Source organism: Babylonia areolata, chromosome 4, assembly GCF_041734735.1.
Source record: "Babylonia areolata isolate BAREFJ2019XMU chromosome 4, ASM4173473v1, whole genome shotgun sequence".
Classification (NCBI taxonomy): domain Eukaryota; kingdom Metazoa; phylum Mollusca; class Gastropoda; order Neogastropoda; family Buccinidae; genus Babylonia; species Babylonia areolata.
This window is the reverse complement of record NC_134879.1, coordinates 20,698,736-20,713,735: the sequence shown is the minus strand read 5'-3', so window position 1 is coordinate 20,713,735 and position 15,000 is coordinate 20,698,736. Positions and strand designations below refer to the sequence as shown.

At 46.3% G+C, this 15,000-nt stretch overlaps 1 protein-coding gene across 5 annotated transcripts in view; it reads left to right on the top strand.

The window, feature by feature from the left end:
* Positions 1-15,000, top strand: part of LOC143281598 (alpha-(1,6)-fucosyltransferase-like) — an 86,013-nt gene that overhangs the window by 61,862 nt on the left and 9,151 nt on the right. For all 5 annotated transcript variants that reach the window (XM_076586842.1, XM_076586839.1, XM_076586838.1 and 2 more), the window contains 4 exons: positions 6,748-6,951; positions 8,802-8,908; positions 9,723-9,915; positions 13,165-13,279. In XM_076586842.1, coding sequence (XP_076442957.1) covers positions 6,748-6,951; positions 8,802-8,908; positions 9,723-9,915; positions 13,165-13,279 — 619 coding nt within the window. The remainder of the gene's footprint in view (positions 1-6,747; positions 6,952-8,801; positions 8,909-9,722; positions 9,916-13,164; positions 13,280-15,000) is intronic.

Here is a 15,000-nt window from a genome sequence, read left to right as displayed (position 1 = left end):
CTACAGGGCTGGTGAACCGTTAGAGTCCTTCGCTTGGCTTTTGGGGACAGCGAAGAGCAGAAAGAACAAAGGGACAGGGGTGGGTTGCATGAGCGACTAAGCGGCACTCACTTTGCTTATCGTAAAGGAATGTTCCCAACTCCACGCTGAATTCCGTATGTTGTGGAATATCCTTTACTCTAAGCAAACCTGGCACTGCACAGAACGCCTCGTGCAACACGGCCCCAGGACCTCTCGTACTCAAGTGACCCCCCCCCCCCCTCCCTAAGTATCCATAATATATATGGGGAGAGGGAGGGAGACGATGGTGTAATGTTGTGGACAGGCTAAGTGCAGTGCTATAATTCATTAACGAGTTGAGAAGAGTAATAGCAGCACCCCAGGACCAAGCCCAGCTACAACAAGACCTCAACAAACTCGCTGAGTGGGAGAAGAGCTGGGACATGGTTTTCCATCCTGGCAAATGCAACATCTTGATCGTGACAAAAAGCAGGAACCCAAAAGAGCATCAATATCGCTCCACGGACAACCACTACAGAGGGTAGACTCCATTCAGTATCTAGGAGTCACGATAAAGAAAGACCTGAGCTGGAGAAAGCACATTGACAACATCTGCTCCAAAGCAGACAAGACCGTAGGCTTTCTGAGGAGGAACCTGAAAATTAGTTCCCAGACCACCAGGGAACTAGCGTCCACCCCATCCTGGAATATTCATCATCAGTCTGGGATCCCTACCAACAAGACATTGATCTCCTCGAGGCAGTCCGGAGACGAGCAGCCAGATTGTGCAGACGCTACCGGAACACCTCAAGTGTATCAGCAATGTCACAAGACCTTGGATGGTCCTCCCTGCAACAACGCCGCCAAACAGCCAGACTGACCATGCTGTATAAAATCAAGCATAATTATGTAAGCATGGATTCACTGAAAGAAAAACTGGTATCACCACCACCACTGACGGCAGCGACGCACTGCCACTGAGCAGCTGGAGCATATCTTCTGCACAACTCGATATAGGCAGGCTGGTTTCCTCCCACGTACCATCCGGGATTGGAACGCCTTGCCCCAGAGAGCTGTGGAGGCCAGCTCAGTCGACACCTTTGTGTCGATGGTCTCCAGGATATAAACACCAGAATATACCTTTTTTTCTTTTTTTTTTTTTTTAAAGAAACCTATGTAGACCTAAATGTATCTTCCGCAGACCCCCTTTTATTCAGTGATAGAATAGTCAGGTATTGACTGTGATCACTTTACGGAAGGAAGGAAGGGAGGAAGAAGGAAGGAAGGAAGGAAGAAGAAAAGGCCAGCAGCAGAGACAAAGGCGGAGAGAGTTCAGTCATGTACACACACACCGTGTCTTCATGCTTCCATTGTTTTGTGGACGTGACGTCGTCCACTGACGTCTAGCTGCTTTCAAAAGAAACACGCGCGCGTGCGCGCGCATACACACACACACACATACACGCACTCGAACGAACTCCACCCCCCCCACACACACACACACACACGCTACACACACATGCATACACACACACTCTCTCTCTCTCACATACACCCACGCGTGCGCGCGCGCGCTCATATAGCAGGTTAAGCAGTAAGAGATGAGTTTTTTAACGTATTGATTTTTGCCGAAGGCGCTTATGGACAGGAACAGAACAATGTTTTGTGCACGTGGGGGAAAAATCATGGGAAGCATTTTCATCATATTTGTTTGCTCTCTCTCTGTCTGTCTGTCTGTCTGTCGTTGATATATATACTCTGTTGTGACTGATGTAGGTTAGCAAGGACAGATGGAAGAACTCACTCACTCACTCATTCCCTTGACCGCTGGGGTCGTTGGGGGGGACATGAGGAAGATGTCATAGCTCGCCACGCCGTTCTGTTGGCGGCTGTCGTGATGAGATCTGGCATCGTCAATTTGGTCCATTCCTTGACGTTGTCGGACCAGCTCTTTCTCTGCCGCCCCAGTCTGCGCCCTCCCTCTACAGTCCCTTGCAGGATGGTTTTGGAGAGGGTGTTATGTCGTATGACATGACCAAACCATGCCATCTTCCGTCGTTTGACAGTCGCCAGCAGTGGTTCTTGGGGCCCAGCAAGGTTGCTGACCAGGTTCCGCATATAGTCACTGGTCTTGTGCTCCTTGTAGGAGATGTGTAGTGGTCTCCCCAAGCACTTGGTTTCGAATGCTTGGATTCTTCTTTCTGTTTCTGCCATCAGTGTCCATGTCTCACATCCATGGAAGAACAGAATATGCCAAAAATCATAATCCTTGAATAAAAAACGTTTTGAGTTGAATTCTGAGTTCTCTCTGTCACTCTCCCCTCACTCCCTCTCCCCATCTTTTCCCCACCTCTCTCTGTCCCCCCTTCCCCCTCTTTCTTCCACTCCTTTTCTCACTCCCCCTCTCTCACTCCCCTCTCTCTCCCTCCCATCTCTCCCTCTGCCCCCCTCTCCCTCCCTCTCTCTCCCCCCCCCTCTCTCCCTCCCTTCATCACTCCCTCTGCCCCTTGTCTCTCCCTCCCTTCATCACTCCCTCTGCTCCCTCTCTCTCACTCCCCGTCTCTCCTCCCCTCACTCTCCTTTCATCTCTCCTTCCCCCTCTCTCCCTTCCCTTTTCTCCCCCCCCCCCCCCTTCTCTCTCTGTCTTCTTCTTCTTCTGCGTTCACTCGTATGCACACGAGTGGGCTTTTACGTGTATGACCGTTTTTACCCTGCCATGTAGGCAGCCATACTCCGTTTTCGGGTGTGTGCATGCTGGGTATGTTCTTGTTTCCATAACCCACCGAACGCTGACATGGATTACAGGATCTTTAACGTGCGTATTTGATCTTCTGCTTGCATTTACACACGAAGGGGGTTCAGGCACTAGCAGGTCTGCACATATGTTGACCTGGGAGATCGTAAAAATCTCCACCCTTTTACCCACCAGGCTATTGCGCCCGTCATCTCTCTGTCATATGACGACAGTCTGGCAGTTCAGTAATAAAGAGGGGAAAAAAGCAGGTCTCACAAAGTGACGTGTGTGTGCTAACAGCTGTGGACCCCAATGGTGTGGGGTGGTGTGCTGTGCTGTGGGGTGGTGTGCTGTAGTGTGGGGTGGTGGGGTGTGCTGTGGGGTGTGCTGTGGTGTCGGGTGGTGTGGTGTGGGGTGGTGCGGTGTGTGGCGTGGCGTGGCGTGTGGTGTGGCGTGGCGTGGCGTGGTGTGGTGTGGCGTGGCGTGCTGTGGTGTGTGGTGTGGTGTGGCGTGTGGTGTGGCGTGGTGTCGTGGGGTGTGGTGTGGCATGCTGTGGTGTGGTGTGTGGTGTGGTGTGGTGTGGTGTGTGGTGTGGTGTGGGATGGTGGGGTGTGTGGTGTGTGGTGGTGCGGTGGTGTGGGGTGGTGGGGTGTGTGGTGTGGTGGTGCGGTGTGTGGTGTGGGGAGGTGCGGTGCGTGGGGTGGTGTGGGGTGGTGGGGTTTGGGGTGGGGTGGTCTTGGATTTGGTGGACTTGGTTGACTTTCACTTGGCGACAGTCTTGCGGCCCTCTGGGCAGTGCAGTGCAGTCATTGTGCCATTATCACATGGTGTGCATGCACGAGTATGTGCGTGCGTGCGTGCATGTGTGTGTGTGTGTGTGCGTGCGTGTATGTGTGTGTGTGTGTGTGTAAGGCAATTGATATTTCTTCTGTCTTTTTATGATTTATTCTTGCAGTCTGTATTATTGTTGTGTCATATAGAAATATTTTTGCTCTCGTATGTTTTGATGCTGTTGTATGCCACAGTGAATGTGTAGTGTTTTTCATGGAAGGCATTTGGAGCCCCACTGTTTGGGGGTGTTTGCGCTGTATTAGTACCATGATGATGATGATGATGATGACAACAAGATTGTTATTATTATTATTGTTGTTGCTGTTGTTGTTGTTTGATAGTGGAGTGATGGCCTAGAGGTAACGCGTCCGTTTAGGAAACGAGAGAATCAGAGTGCGCTGGTTCGAATCACGGTTCAGCCGCCAATATTTTCTCCCCTTCCACTAGACCTTGAGTGGTGGTCTGGACGCTAGTCATTCAGATGAGATGATAAACCGAGATCCCATGGCAACAAAAGTGTTGTTCCTGGCAAAATTCTGTAGAAAAATCCACTTCAATATGAAAAACAAATAAAACTGCATGCAGGAAAAAATACAACCAAAAAAAAGGAAAAAAAAAAAAAGGGGGTGACGCTGTAGTGTAGCGACGTGCCCTCCCTGGGGAGAGCAGCCTGAATTTCACACAGAGAAATCTGTTGTGATAAAAAGAAATACAAATACAAATAATAATAATAATAATGGTACTTATATAGCGCTGAATCTTGTACATAGACAAATCTAAGCGCTTTCGCACCAGTCATTCTCACGCATGCATAACTCTAAAACTGGAGAAACTAAAGACAAGGAAGAGGCAGGGAAGGGAGGCTATTTTGGGAAGAGGTGGGTTTTAAGGCCAGACTTGAAAGAGCTGAGTGTGGAGACTTGACGAAGCAAAAGAGGAAGTTCATTCCAATTGCAAGGTCCAGAGACAGAGAAAGAACGGCGGTCAACAGTCGAGATATTATTATGTGCACAAACAGTCTTTGTTTGCCAAATGGCAGTGCAGTGTGTGTGATGGTACTGTGAAGCAGCCACCCACCTCTGTCTGGATACCTGACTGTCGCTGCGCAAAACAAACCAACGTCAGCACTGGACAGCTCGTAAACAGTTTCAACTGAAGGCAAAGTTACTTCATGACAGTTATTCACTCTCTGGCTCTCTCTGTCTGTCTCTCCATCTGTCTGTCTCTCTCTCTGTCTCTCTCTCTCTCTCTTTCTTTGTCTCTTTGTCTCTGCCTGTCTGTCTGTCCCCCTCTTTCTCTTAACCGGATCAATAAACCCTCCATTGTGTTCAATAATGTGTGTGTGTGTGTGATGTGCATGTGTGTGGATATGGCGAGTGGGGCCTGTGCGTGTATGTGTACATGCTTGTGTGTGTGCGCGTGTATCCATGTGTACACGTGCGCCTGAACGCATTTTAATCTGTGTCATGAAATGGTTATCATTTGCATTCAGTATAATACCATGAGATTCCACAGCCTCCCCCTCCTGCCTTCCTTCCTCTGCGTTTTCCGCATGAGGCGTGTGCGTGCGTGCGTGTGATTGTGTATACTGTGTGTATGCATGTGCACACGCACACGCACGCACGCTCGTGCATGTGTATGTGTGTGTGTGTGTCTTTTTGTGTGCGTGCGTGCATGTGTGTGTGTGTGTGTGTGTGTGTGTGTGCATTCTTGCATGTGTGTATACATGTGTGCGTGCATGCATGCCAGCATTTTTGTGTACATGTGTATGCGTGCGAGCGTGCGTGCCAGCATTTTTGCGTACATGTGTATGCGTGCATGTGCGTGCATGTGTGTGTGTGTGTGTGTGTGTGTGTGGCAGAGACAGACACAGGGGGCCAGCCTGTATGTCTAAACCCAACCTGTTTTATTCATAGAAAATTGAAGAAGAAGAAGAAAAACTGAAACTCTTTTTTGCAGGATGCATTGTTTTCTTTGTCATTGTTTTTGAAATGGGAGGTCTGGAACAAAGCAGTGCAGGGAAAGAGTGCACACTGCGGAACGCAGTGCTGTGATGGAGAGGTGTGACAGTGCCACCCAACGAAACAAAACAACCACATAGATGGAATAAAACAACACGACAAAATACAAAAATGAACACTTACATGACGGGCGCAGTAGCCGAGTGGTTAAAGTGTTGGACTGTCAATCTGAGGGTCCCGGGTTCGAATCACGGTGACGGCGCCTGGTGGGTAAAGGGTGGAGATTTTTACGATCTCCCAGGTCAACATATGTGCAGACCTGCCAGTGCCTGAACCCCCTTCGTGTGTATATGCAAGCAGAAGATCAAATACGCATGTTAAAGATCCTATAATCTGTGTCAACCTTCGGTTTGTTATGAAAACAAGAACATACCCAGCATGCACACCCCCGAAAATGGAGTATGGCTGCCTACATGGCGGGGTAAAAACGGTCATACACGTAAAAGCCCACTCGTGTGCATACGAGTGAATGCAGAAGAAGAAGAAGAAGAACACTTACATTATTTTGTAGTGAAGAGAAAGATATTTAGAAGTTGATGACATGGATACTTAACGTAGGGCCTATCCTCGGTCAGAGACCAGCTCCAAGTGCTGCACAAAAACAGAGTCATTAGCACAGCAGGCTGCCGACCTGTGCAGACCTGTCTGAAAGCTGCTTTCTGAGTAAAAACATACGCAAACTTGCAAACGCACACACACACACACAAACACCCAGACACAAACACAGACGCAGAATGCATATGCAACAATTTGCTGTCTAAAACAAACAAAACAAAACAGCGAAGGAACGCTTTGCGATCAGGAAGAAAGCACCCCCGTCCGCCCCCCCCCCCCCCCCCCCCACCCCCCACTTATGTTTATTGTGGCTGTTTATCGTATGTTTATTGTGGCTGTTTCCCTTGTGGTTTATTGTTGCCATTATCTTATGTTTATTGTGGCTGTTTATCGTATATTTATTGTGGCCGTTTATCTTATGCTTTGTTGGATAATCATAATTCATGATTTGTTATTTTTTCTTTCATATAAAATGCCCCGAGCTCTTAGAGAGAAAGGGTGCAATATAAATATACATTATTAGTATTATTATTATTGATATTATAAATATCATCATTATGACCAGGTACGGTGGCTGAGGGCTGCAGTGTGCGTGGCTGTGTGCAGGGTGAAGATGAAGAGTTGGCAGGTGATCACAGGGCTGCTGTTGACATGGCTGGTGCTGATGATGTACATGTCGTCCAACCTGATGGGGTCAGGGGGGGAGGGCCCCTCGTCCCGTGTGGAGCGACAGCTGCACCGGGCCCTGGAGGAGCTGGACCTGCTGCACTCGCAGAACATGGAGCTGCAGACCTTGGCCTCGGAGCTCAGGTCGGTCGGTCTGGTGATGCGGTGATGGTGGTGTGCTTTTTGTGGGATGTGATATCGATAGTGGGGTTTTTTTTTTGACTCACTTGTGTAAACAGAGTGAGTCTATGTTTTAACCCGGTGTTCGGTTGTCTCTGTGTGTGTGTGTCTGTGTGTCCGTGGTAAACTTTAACATTGACATTTTCTCTGCAAATACTTTTGTCAGTTGACACCAAATTAGGCATAAAAATAGGAAAAATTCAGTTCTTTCCAGTCATCTTGTTTAAAACAATATTGCACCTCTGGGATGGGCACAAAAAAATGAAAAAAAGAAGCCTAATTATATGCAAACTGCATTTACTGTTATATTTATATTTTTTGTATTCTCTAAACTTGGCACTTTGATCTCATATTCTGACACAACAACAAGAGCAGTCATTATTATCCTTTTTTTGTTCAAACAGGAACTTTTTTTGCTAAGCATGGAATTTTTATTTATTTTGCAAACGTTTTGGTGCATATAGTAAAAAAGGGACTCTGTAATTAATGCAAGGGGATTTAATTTATCACAAGTGAGTCTTGAAGGCCTTGCCTCTCTTGTTTAGCATTGTGTGATAGGGTATTGCGGTATTTAGGCATTTTCATGTGATGCGTATGATGAGTGTGTATAGTCTGTGATGATTGTGTGTGTGTGTGTGTTTGTGTGTGCACAAATTTGTGCTTGAGTGTTTGGTTGACTGACTGTAAAGGGTTGTGTATGTACAGTCCCAAGAGGAAGAGGCCTGGATAACGAACGGTGACATCCTGACCTGGAAACCTGGCCTTATTTCAGCACTTGTGACAGCATTACACTGAGGAGCATGCTAGTCAGCAGCAGTTAAGGGGTTAAACAGAAAGTGAACGTGGCTCTTGCTCTTCCCTTGAAGTTATATTTTGTGACAGCTTACACTCTCTAAGCTGACACCCCCTCCACCCTCACCCCTTTCCCAGCATTCTTGGTATTATGTTTCAAAGGCTTTTTTTTACAATTCTGGCCGCTTTATCTTTCTGAAAAGCCAGTGGCGATTATTGTTGCTGTGCCGGCAAGTCCTGTTGGCTGGGGTGATGTCCCTTGATGTCTGTCTGTCTGTCTCGGGCGGCACAGCCAGGTCAGTGTTTGTCTGGAGGTGGTGGGACGGGGATGATAAGGGAGGAAAGAGGTCAGCAAGTTCAGTCACCGCTCAGTGCCAGATAGAGCGGGTGCTCGTTGAGTGATAGCATCAGTGAAGGGCAGTGGTATGGTGTCTGCTTCATCAGAAACCCCATTGATTGCAGCAGCGTCCTCTGTGTGTGTGTGTGTGTGTGTGTGTGTGTGAAGTCAAGTCAAAATTTTATTTCATGATGGTAAATTGAATAAGCAACACTTGCTTTTTTTTTTACATCAAGCCATCATTGAAAATAATAATTTAAAAAAAAGATAATAAATAAATAAAAATTAAAAAGAAGAAAAAAAAAGAAAGAAAAAAGAAGAAAAATAGGAGAGAGAGAGAGAGAGAATGTGTGTGTGTGTGTGTTATCTGGGTGTGTCTGTGTGTGTTTGTGTATGAGTGTGTATGTGATGTGTGTGTGTGTGTGTGTGTGTGTGTGTATGTGTGCATATGTGTGTGTTTATTGTCTACGTGTGTGTTTGTGTGTTGCCTGTGTGTGTATGTGTGTGTGTGTGTGTGTGTGAAGCCTTTGTTGGTCATCACCAGGTGATATTTGTGACACTGTAATGCAGTGTGTGTGTGTGTGTGTGTGTGTGTGTGTGTGTGTGAAGCCTTTGTTGGTCATCACCAGGTGATAGTTGTGACACTGTAATGCATGTGTGTGTGTGTGTGTGTGTGTGTGTGCAGGGAGCTACAGGGCACGGGCGATCAAAGGGAGATAATCCAGAAGCTGCACAGCCGTCTGCAGAAAGCCACAGAGGACCTGGAGAAACTGTCCGGCAAACATCTGCTGGGTAGGGGGGTACATCTGAGGGTGACAGGGGACCTAGCACCCAGTAGAACCACACATGGAGTAAATAGGGACCAAACATGGACATATAATCACATCTGTGAAATACCCAGGTGCACACACACACTTACTTAAAATACGTCCACACATTGCACATGTGTGTGCATGCAGGGACTCACTCACACACATGCATCCAACACATGCACACATACACGTACACACATATACATACACACAACATATACATACATACTCATATACACATACAACACATACACTCACACTCACATGCACACACACACACACAACTCCTCCTACACACACACACACACACACACACACATGTATACATACACACATACACACACACCCAGCTCCTTCCCCCCTTTAACCCCACTGCCCCCTCCCACACACACACTCTCTCTGGCGCTGTGAACCATAACCATAACTTATGCCTTTGCAGCTGGAACTAACACAGTGTTCCAGACAGTCCTTAATATACAGGGAACAGGATCCCAGTATTCAGACATGTTCAAACACTAGCATGCATGCACACGTGTGTGCATGGGTGTGAGCACACACACACACACACACACACAAAGTTCAAACACATGCACACCTGCACACATGCGTGTGCACACATTCTGGCACTCTGAAACAGGACGCTTGGCACAGGGAATGACTCTGTGTTTGTAAAATGTTTAAAGCTCAGACTCTGATCCAAAGAGAGATGCTACACAGTTTCAGTTTCAGTGCTACACAGCCAAAGAAAACGACGTTGACCAGTCCTTGACTTGCAGCAAACACCTCTGTTTCAGACGAATCGGGCACAGCTCCCAGCAGCCGGCTGACCCTGGGTGGGGAGAAAGCACGGCGGAAGGTGGAGAACACGGCCACAGAGCTGTGGTACTACCTCAACGCCAAGCTGAAGGAGCTGGAGAAGGCGGCTGGGAACCGCACTGTGGGCGCCATCGTCAGGAACATGCAGGCCGACCTCAAAGGATACCAGACGTAAAGCGATTTGGTTTTCTTGGCTTTCTTTTGTTGTTGTTGTTGTTTGCTGTGTTTGTGTGTATTTTTTCTGCTGTCATTTTCTCTGTTGCACACACACACGTACATGCACACGCACACATTTATGCACGTACGCATGCACACACACCTACACACACACACACACACACACACGCGCGCGCGCTCATGCATGCATGCATGCACACATGCACTCACACACATTCACATACATGTGTATACATACTTACTTGCACACACACACACACACACACACACACACACACACACACACACACACTGATACAGATATATACACACACACATACACACTCACTCACACTCGTACACTCACATACTTATGTCAAACGCGGTTGCATGTGACATACTTAGAAGAGCAGTTTGTTCCAAACTTCTGGGTGAAGAAAATGGAAAGAGCGCTGACATGTGGATGTTTGGTTTATTCCAGGAGTACATATGGCAGTGGGGTGTTGTTCTTTGTTGGTGGTGGTGGTTTATTCCAGGAGTACATATAGCAGTGGGGTGTTGTTCTTTGTTGGTGGTGGTGGTTTATTCCAGGAGTACATATGGCAGTGGGGTGTTGTTCTTTGTTGGTGGTGGTTTATTCCAGGTGTACATATGGCAGTGGGGTGTTGTTCTTTGTTGTTGGTGGTGGTTTATTCCAGGAGTACAAATGGCAGTGGGGTGTTGTTCTTTGTTGTTGGTGGTGGTTTATTCCAGGAGTACATATGGCAGTGGGGTGTTGTTCTTTGTTGGTGGTGGTGGTGGTTTATTCCAGGAGTACATATGACAGTGGGGTGTTGTTCTTTGTTGGTGGTGGTTTATTCCAGGAGTACATATAGCAGTGTGGTGTTGTTCTTTGTTGGTGGTGGTGGTTTATTCCAGGAGTACATATAGCAGTGGGGTGTTGTTCTTTGTTGGTGGTGGTGGTTTATTCCAGGAGTACATATGGCAGTGGGGTGTTGTTCTTTGTTGGTGGTGGTGGTTTATTCCAGGAGTACATATGGCAGTGGGGTGTTGTTCTTTGTTGGTGGTGGTGGTTTATTCCAGGAGTACATATGGCAGTGGGGTGTTGTTCTTTGTTGGTGGTGGTGGTTTATTCAAGGAGTACATATGGCAGTGGGGCGTTGTTCTTTGTTGGTGGTGGTGGCTGGGTATTTTTTAATGAACAAAAAGCACCGATAACATAAAAAATACACAGATAACACCAAGAATACATCAAGAATGCAGGTATAATATGAATAGATAGATAACATCAAATATAGTTTCATAAAACAAAACAGAACTGACATAATCATTTACCAATGTGTGCTGTTAAGCATCCTGCAGAACTGAAGTCACACATCAAAAATGTTTTTTGTTTTTGTTTCACACTGACTGAATCATGCTGAATATGACAACTACAAATGAAATGAAAAACTTGACATGTTGCATTGCCGGAAGATGGAAGATTCTGCTTGTTCCTCATCCCTAATTATCAACCGATTCTTTAACTAATTCATGTCTGTTCCTCCGGTCTAATTATCAGCCGGTTCCTTAATTAACTTGTTCCTCCTGTCTAATTATCAACCGATTCTTTAATTAACTTGTTCCTCCTCCGTAATTATCAACCTATTCTTTAACTTGTTCCTCCTCCCTAATTATCAACCGATTCCTTAATTAACTTGTTCTTCCTCCCTAATTATCAACCGATTCCTTAATTAACTTGTTCCTCCTCCCTAATTATCAACCGATTCCTTAATTAACTTGTTCCTCCTCCCTAATTATCATCCGATTCTTTAACTTGTTCCTCCTCCGTATTTGTCAACTGATTCCTTAATTAACTTGTTCCTCCTTCCTAATTATCAACCGATTCCTTAATTAACTTGTTCCTCCTCTCTGATTATCAACTGATTCCTTAATTAACTTGTTCCTCCTCCCTAATTATCAACCAATTCCTTAATTAACTTGTTCCTCCTCCCTAATTATCAACTGATTCTTTAATTAACTTGTTCCTCCTCCCTAATTATCAACCAATTCTTTAACTTGTTCCTCCTCCCTATTTGTCAACTGATTCCTTAATTAACTTGTTCCTCCTCCCTAATTATCAACCGATTCCTTAATTATCTTGTTCCTCCTCCCTATTTGTCAACTAATTCCTTAATTAACTAATTTATGTTTGTTCCTCCTCCCTAATTATCAACCGATTCCTTAATCAACTAATTGAGCCCTTCATCCTAACAAAGCTCCTGCATCAAAATTCATCTAATTAAAATGGCTTTCACATTCCTACATATGCAGGAACCCCAGAGATAGGGAACAAATTTCTACAGTAATTCCAGATGTGTCCGCAGGTAATTTGGAAGAAAGACCGTATATTTTCTGTGTTGTTCCTGGAAGCCTGGCGAGGCTGTAGACTCCCCGGGGTTGAACGGGTTAAGTAACCAAGGGCATACTGTATGACTGCCATGCTAAGCAGATCTGGTCAGATTTCCTAAGAGATGATGACGGCAAATATTTTTTCTGGCCTAAACCTTATTTTCAAGGGGTTCAGTGGTCTAGTGTGGGTGTTGTCACTGGTAGTGTGCACTTTCAGATGGAGAATGTTTAAGTGGTGCTTTGTTCAGAAACGCAAACTGTTGAGATTTCGCTGTATTTTGTTACGCTCGATCGCAGTTTGTTCCGAGTTCATTTTTGACTACATAGCAAGGTCACATGCTTTCCTGTCGTGACATTACCCAGACACTCGGGACCTATCACGAGGCCAGGGCAGTCACTACTAACCTTGGTCTCACATGATGATGCTCAGCTAATCGTGTGTGTTTTTACATTAAAACAGTGTGAGTGGACCAATCAGCTTAACTCTCTCCATACGAACGGTGAAAGAGATGACGTTAACAGCGTTTCAGCCCAATTACCATCATCAAAATATTGCAAGCGGGACGCTCTTATACTGAAGACGTGAATGTTGACAAAGAATACCACAATTCTGACGACGGAAGCTAAAGGTTGGGTCATTCAGACACCCACTGGACATCCAAGGGGTCTGTGTAGAGGAGAAGAGGGGACTGGCCGTACTGAGTGAGTTAATCGTAGCAGTTGCACTGTGTAGCTGGTAGGCCCAAGTATTTATATGCCTTGGTAGACAAAATGTACATTTGCTGATGTGGCTTGGTGTCCGAGTGTTCCTATCAAATTTGCTGATTGTTCCTACAAACACTTGACAAGGGTTGGCATGTGTGTGTGTGTCAGGGTGATGACGGAGGACTTTCTACAGCTGAGGCAGGCGGACGGGGACGAGGACTGGCGCCTGAAGGAGTCACTGGCTCTGGGACGTCTGGTGCAGCGTCGTCTGCACTTTCTGCAGGTCTGACAGGGGGCGCTGTGTGTGGTGTGGGGGTGGGGATGGGGGGGGTGTGTGTCTAGTGTGTGTGTGTGGGTGTGTGTGTGGGTGTGTGTCTAGTGTGTGTGGGTGTGTCTAGTGTGTGTGTGTGGGTGTGTCTAGTGGGTGTGTGTGGGTGTGTCTAGTGTGTGTGTGGGTGTGTCTAGTGTGTGTGTGTGGGTGTGTCTTGTGTGTGTGTGGGTGTGTCTGCGTTCATTCTTTTGTTTAATGGCCCTTCACAATGAATAAGTGGTTATAGACGAGGGGAGGCAAGTAAAAAACATAAGAAAAAAGGACAACACCAGGCAGTTTATTATCATATTATTGTAGTCTGCATGTGTGTGTGTGTGTGTGAGAGAGTGCGTGTGTGTGTGTGTATGTATGTTTGTGTGTGTGTGTGTGTGTGTGGTAGGGTTGACTCTGATTGCATGTTTCTCTTTGTGTTCAGGCTGAGGTGTTCCCTTGCTTTTCATTTCATTTGCTGTCGTGTATGTTTACTGTTTCTCTGTTGTGGGTGGGGCGGTAGCAGAGGATGGAAGAATCGGGGTGCAGTGGGTTTGATTACAGTGAAACGTGTTTTCATTGTGTTTGGTTCTTTTTTATCCTCAAGTTGTACAGTTTGCTTCTTCTGCTTTCGTCTCTCTTTTGGGTGAGGCCTGGATGTAGAAAAGAACGTACTTGCTTGTTGTTCACGATGGGCGCAATAGCCGAATGGTTAAAGCGTTGGACTGTCAATCTGAGGGTCCCGGGTTCGAATCACGGTGACGGCGCCTGGTGGGTAAAGGGTGGAGATTTTTCCGATCTCCCAGGTCAACATATGTGCAGACCTGCCAGTGCCTGAACCCCCTTCGTGTGTATATGCAAGCAGAAGATCAAATACGCACGTTAAAGATCCTGTAATCCATGTCAGCGTTTGGTGGGTTATGGAAACAAGAACATACCCAGCATGCACACTCCCGAAAACGGAGTATGGCTGCCTACATGGCGGGGTAAAAACGGTCATACATGTAAAAGCCCACTCGTGTGCATACGAGTGAACGCAGAAGAAGAAAAGAAGCAGCTTGTTGTTCACCCTCATTGATAAATAATCTGACCTGAACTGGCATTTCTTGTGTTATTAGTGTCATTGGGGTTTTTTTTGTTTTTTTTTAGGATGCCTCAAAACATGGGACATTATATTTTCTATATTTTGATGATGCTGATGAAGTGGGTGATGAGGATGCTGCTATGATGGTCCATTTAGGTTTGGGCACTACCTGACAATACTGTGCTCCCATAATATATCCCAGTGTCAGTCAGGCTGAGAGATACAGACACCTGTGGTGTTGGTCAGCAAATGTTTGCAGCACTCCCAAAGACACATCTGTGAAGTGCATGGTCTGACTGTGTTGTTCTTGTATTCCCAATAGCTCTGGGTAGAGTGGAAAAACCCACCTAAGATGGGATTTGAACCAGCATCCTCCCGGTCATCAGTCCAGGTGCTAACTAATAATTATGATGATAACGGTATTTATATAGCGCTGAATCTTGTGCATAGACAAATCAAAGCACTTTCGCACCAGTCATTCACACGCATGCATAACTCTAAAACTGGAGAAACTGAAGACAAGGAAGAGGCAGGGAAGGGAGGCTATTTTGGGAAGAGGTGGGTTTTAAGGCCAGACTTGAAAGAGCTGAGTGTAGAGACTTGATGAAGCAAAAGAGGA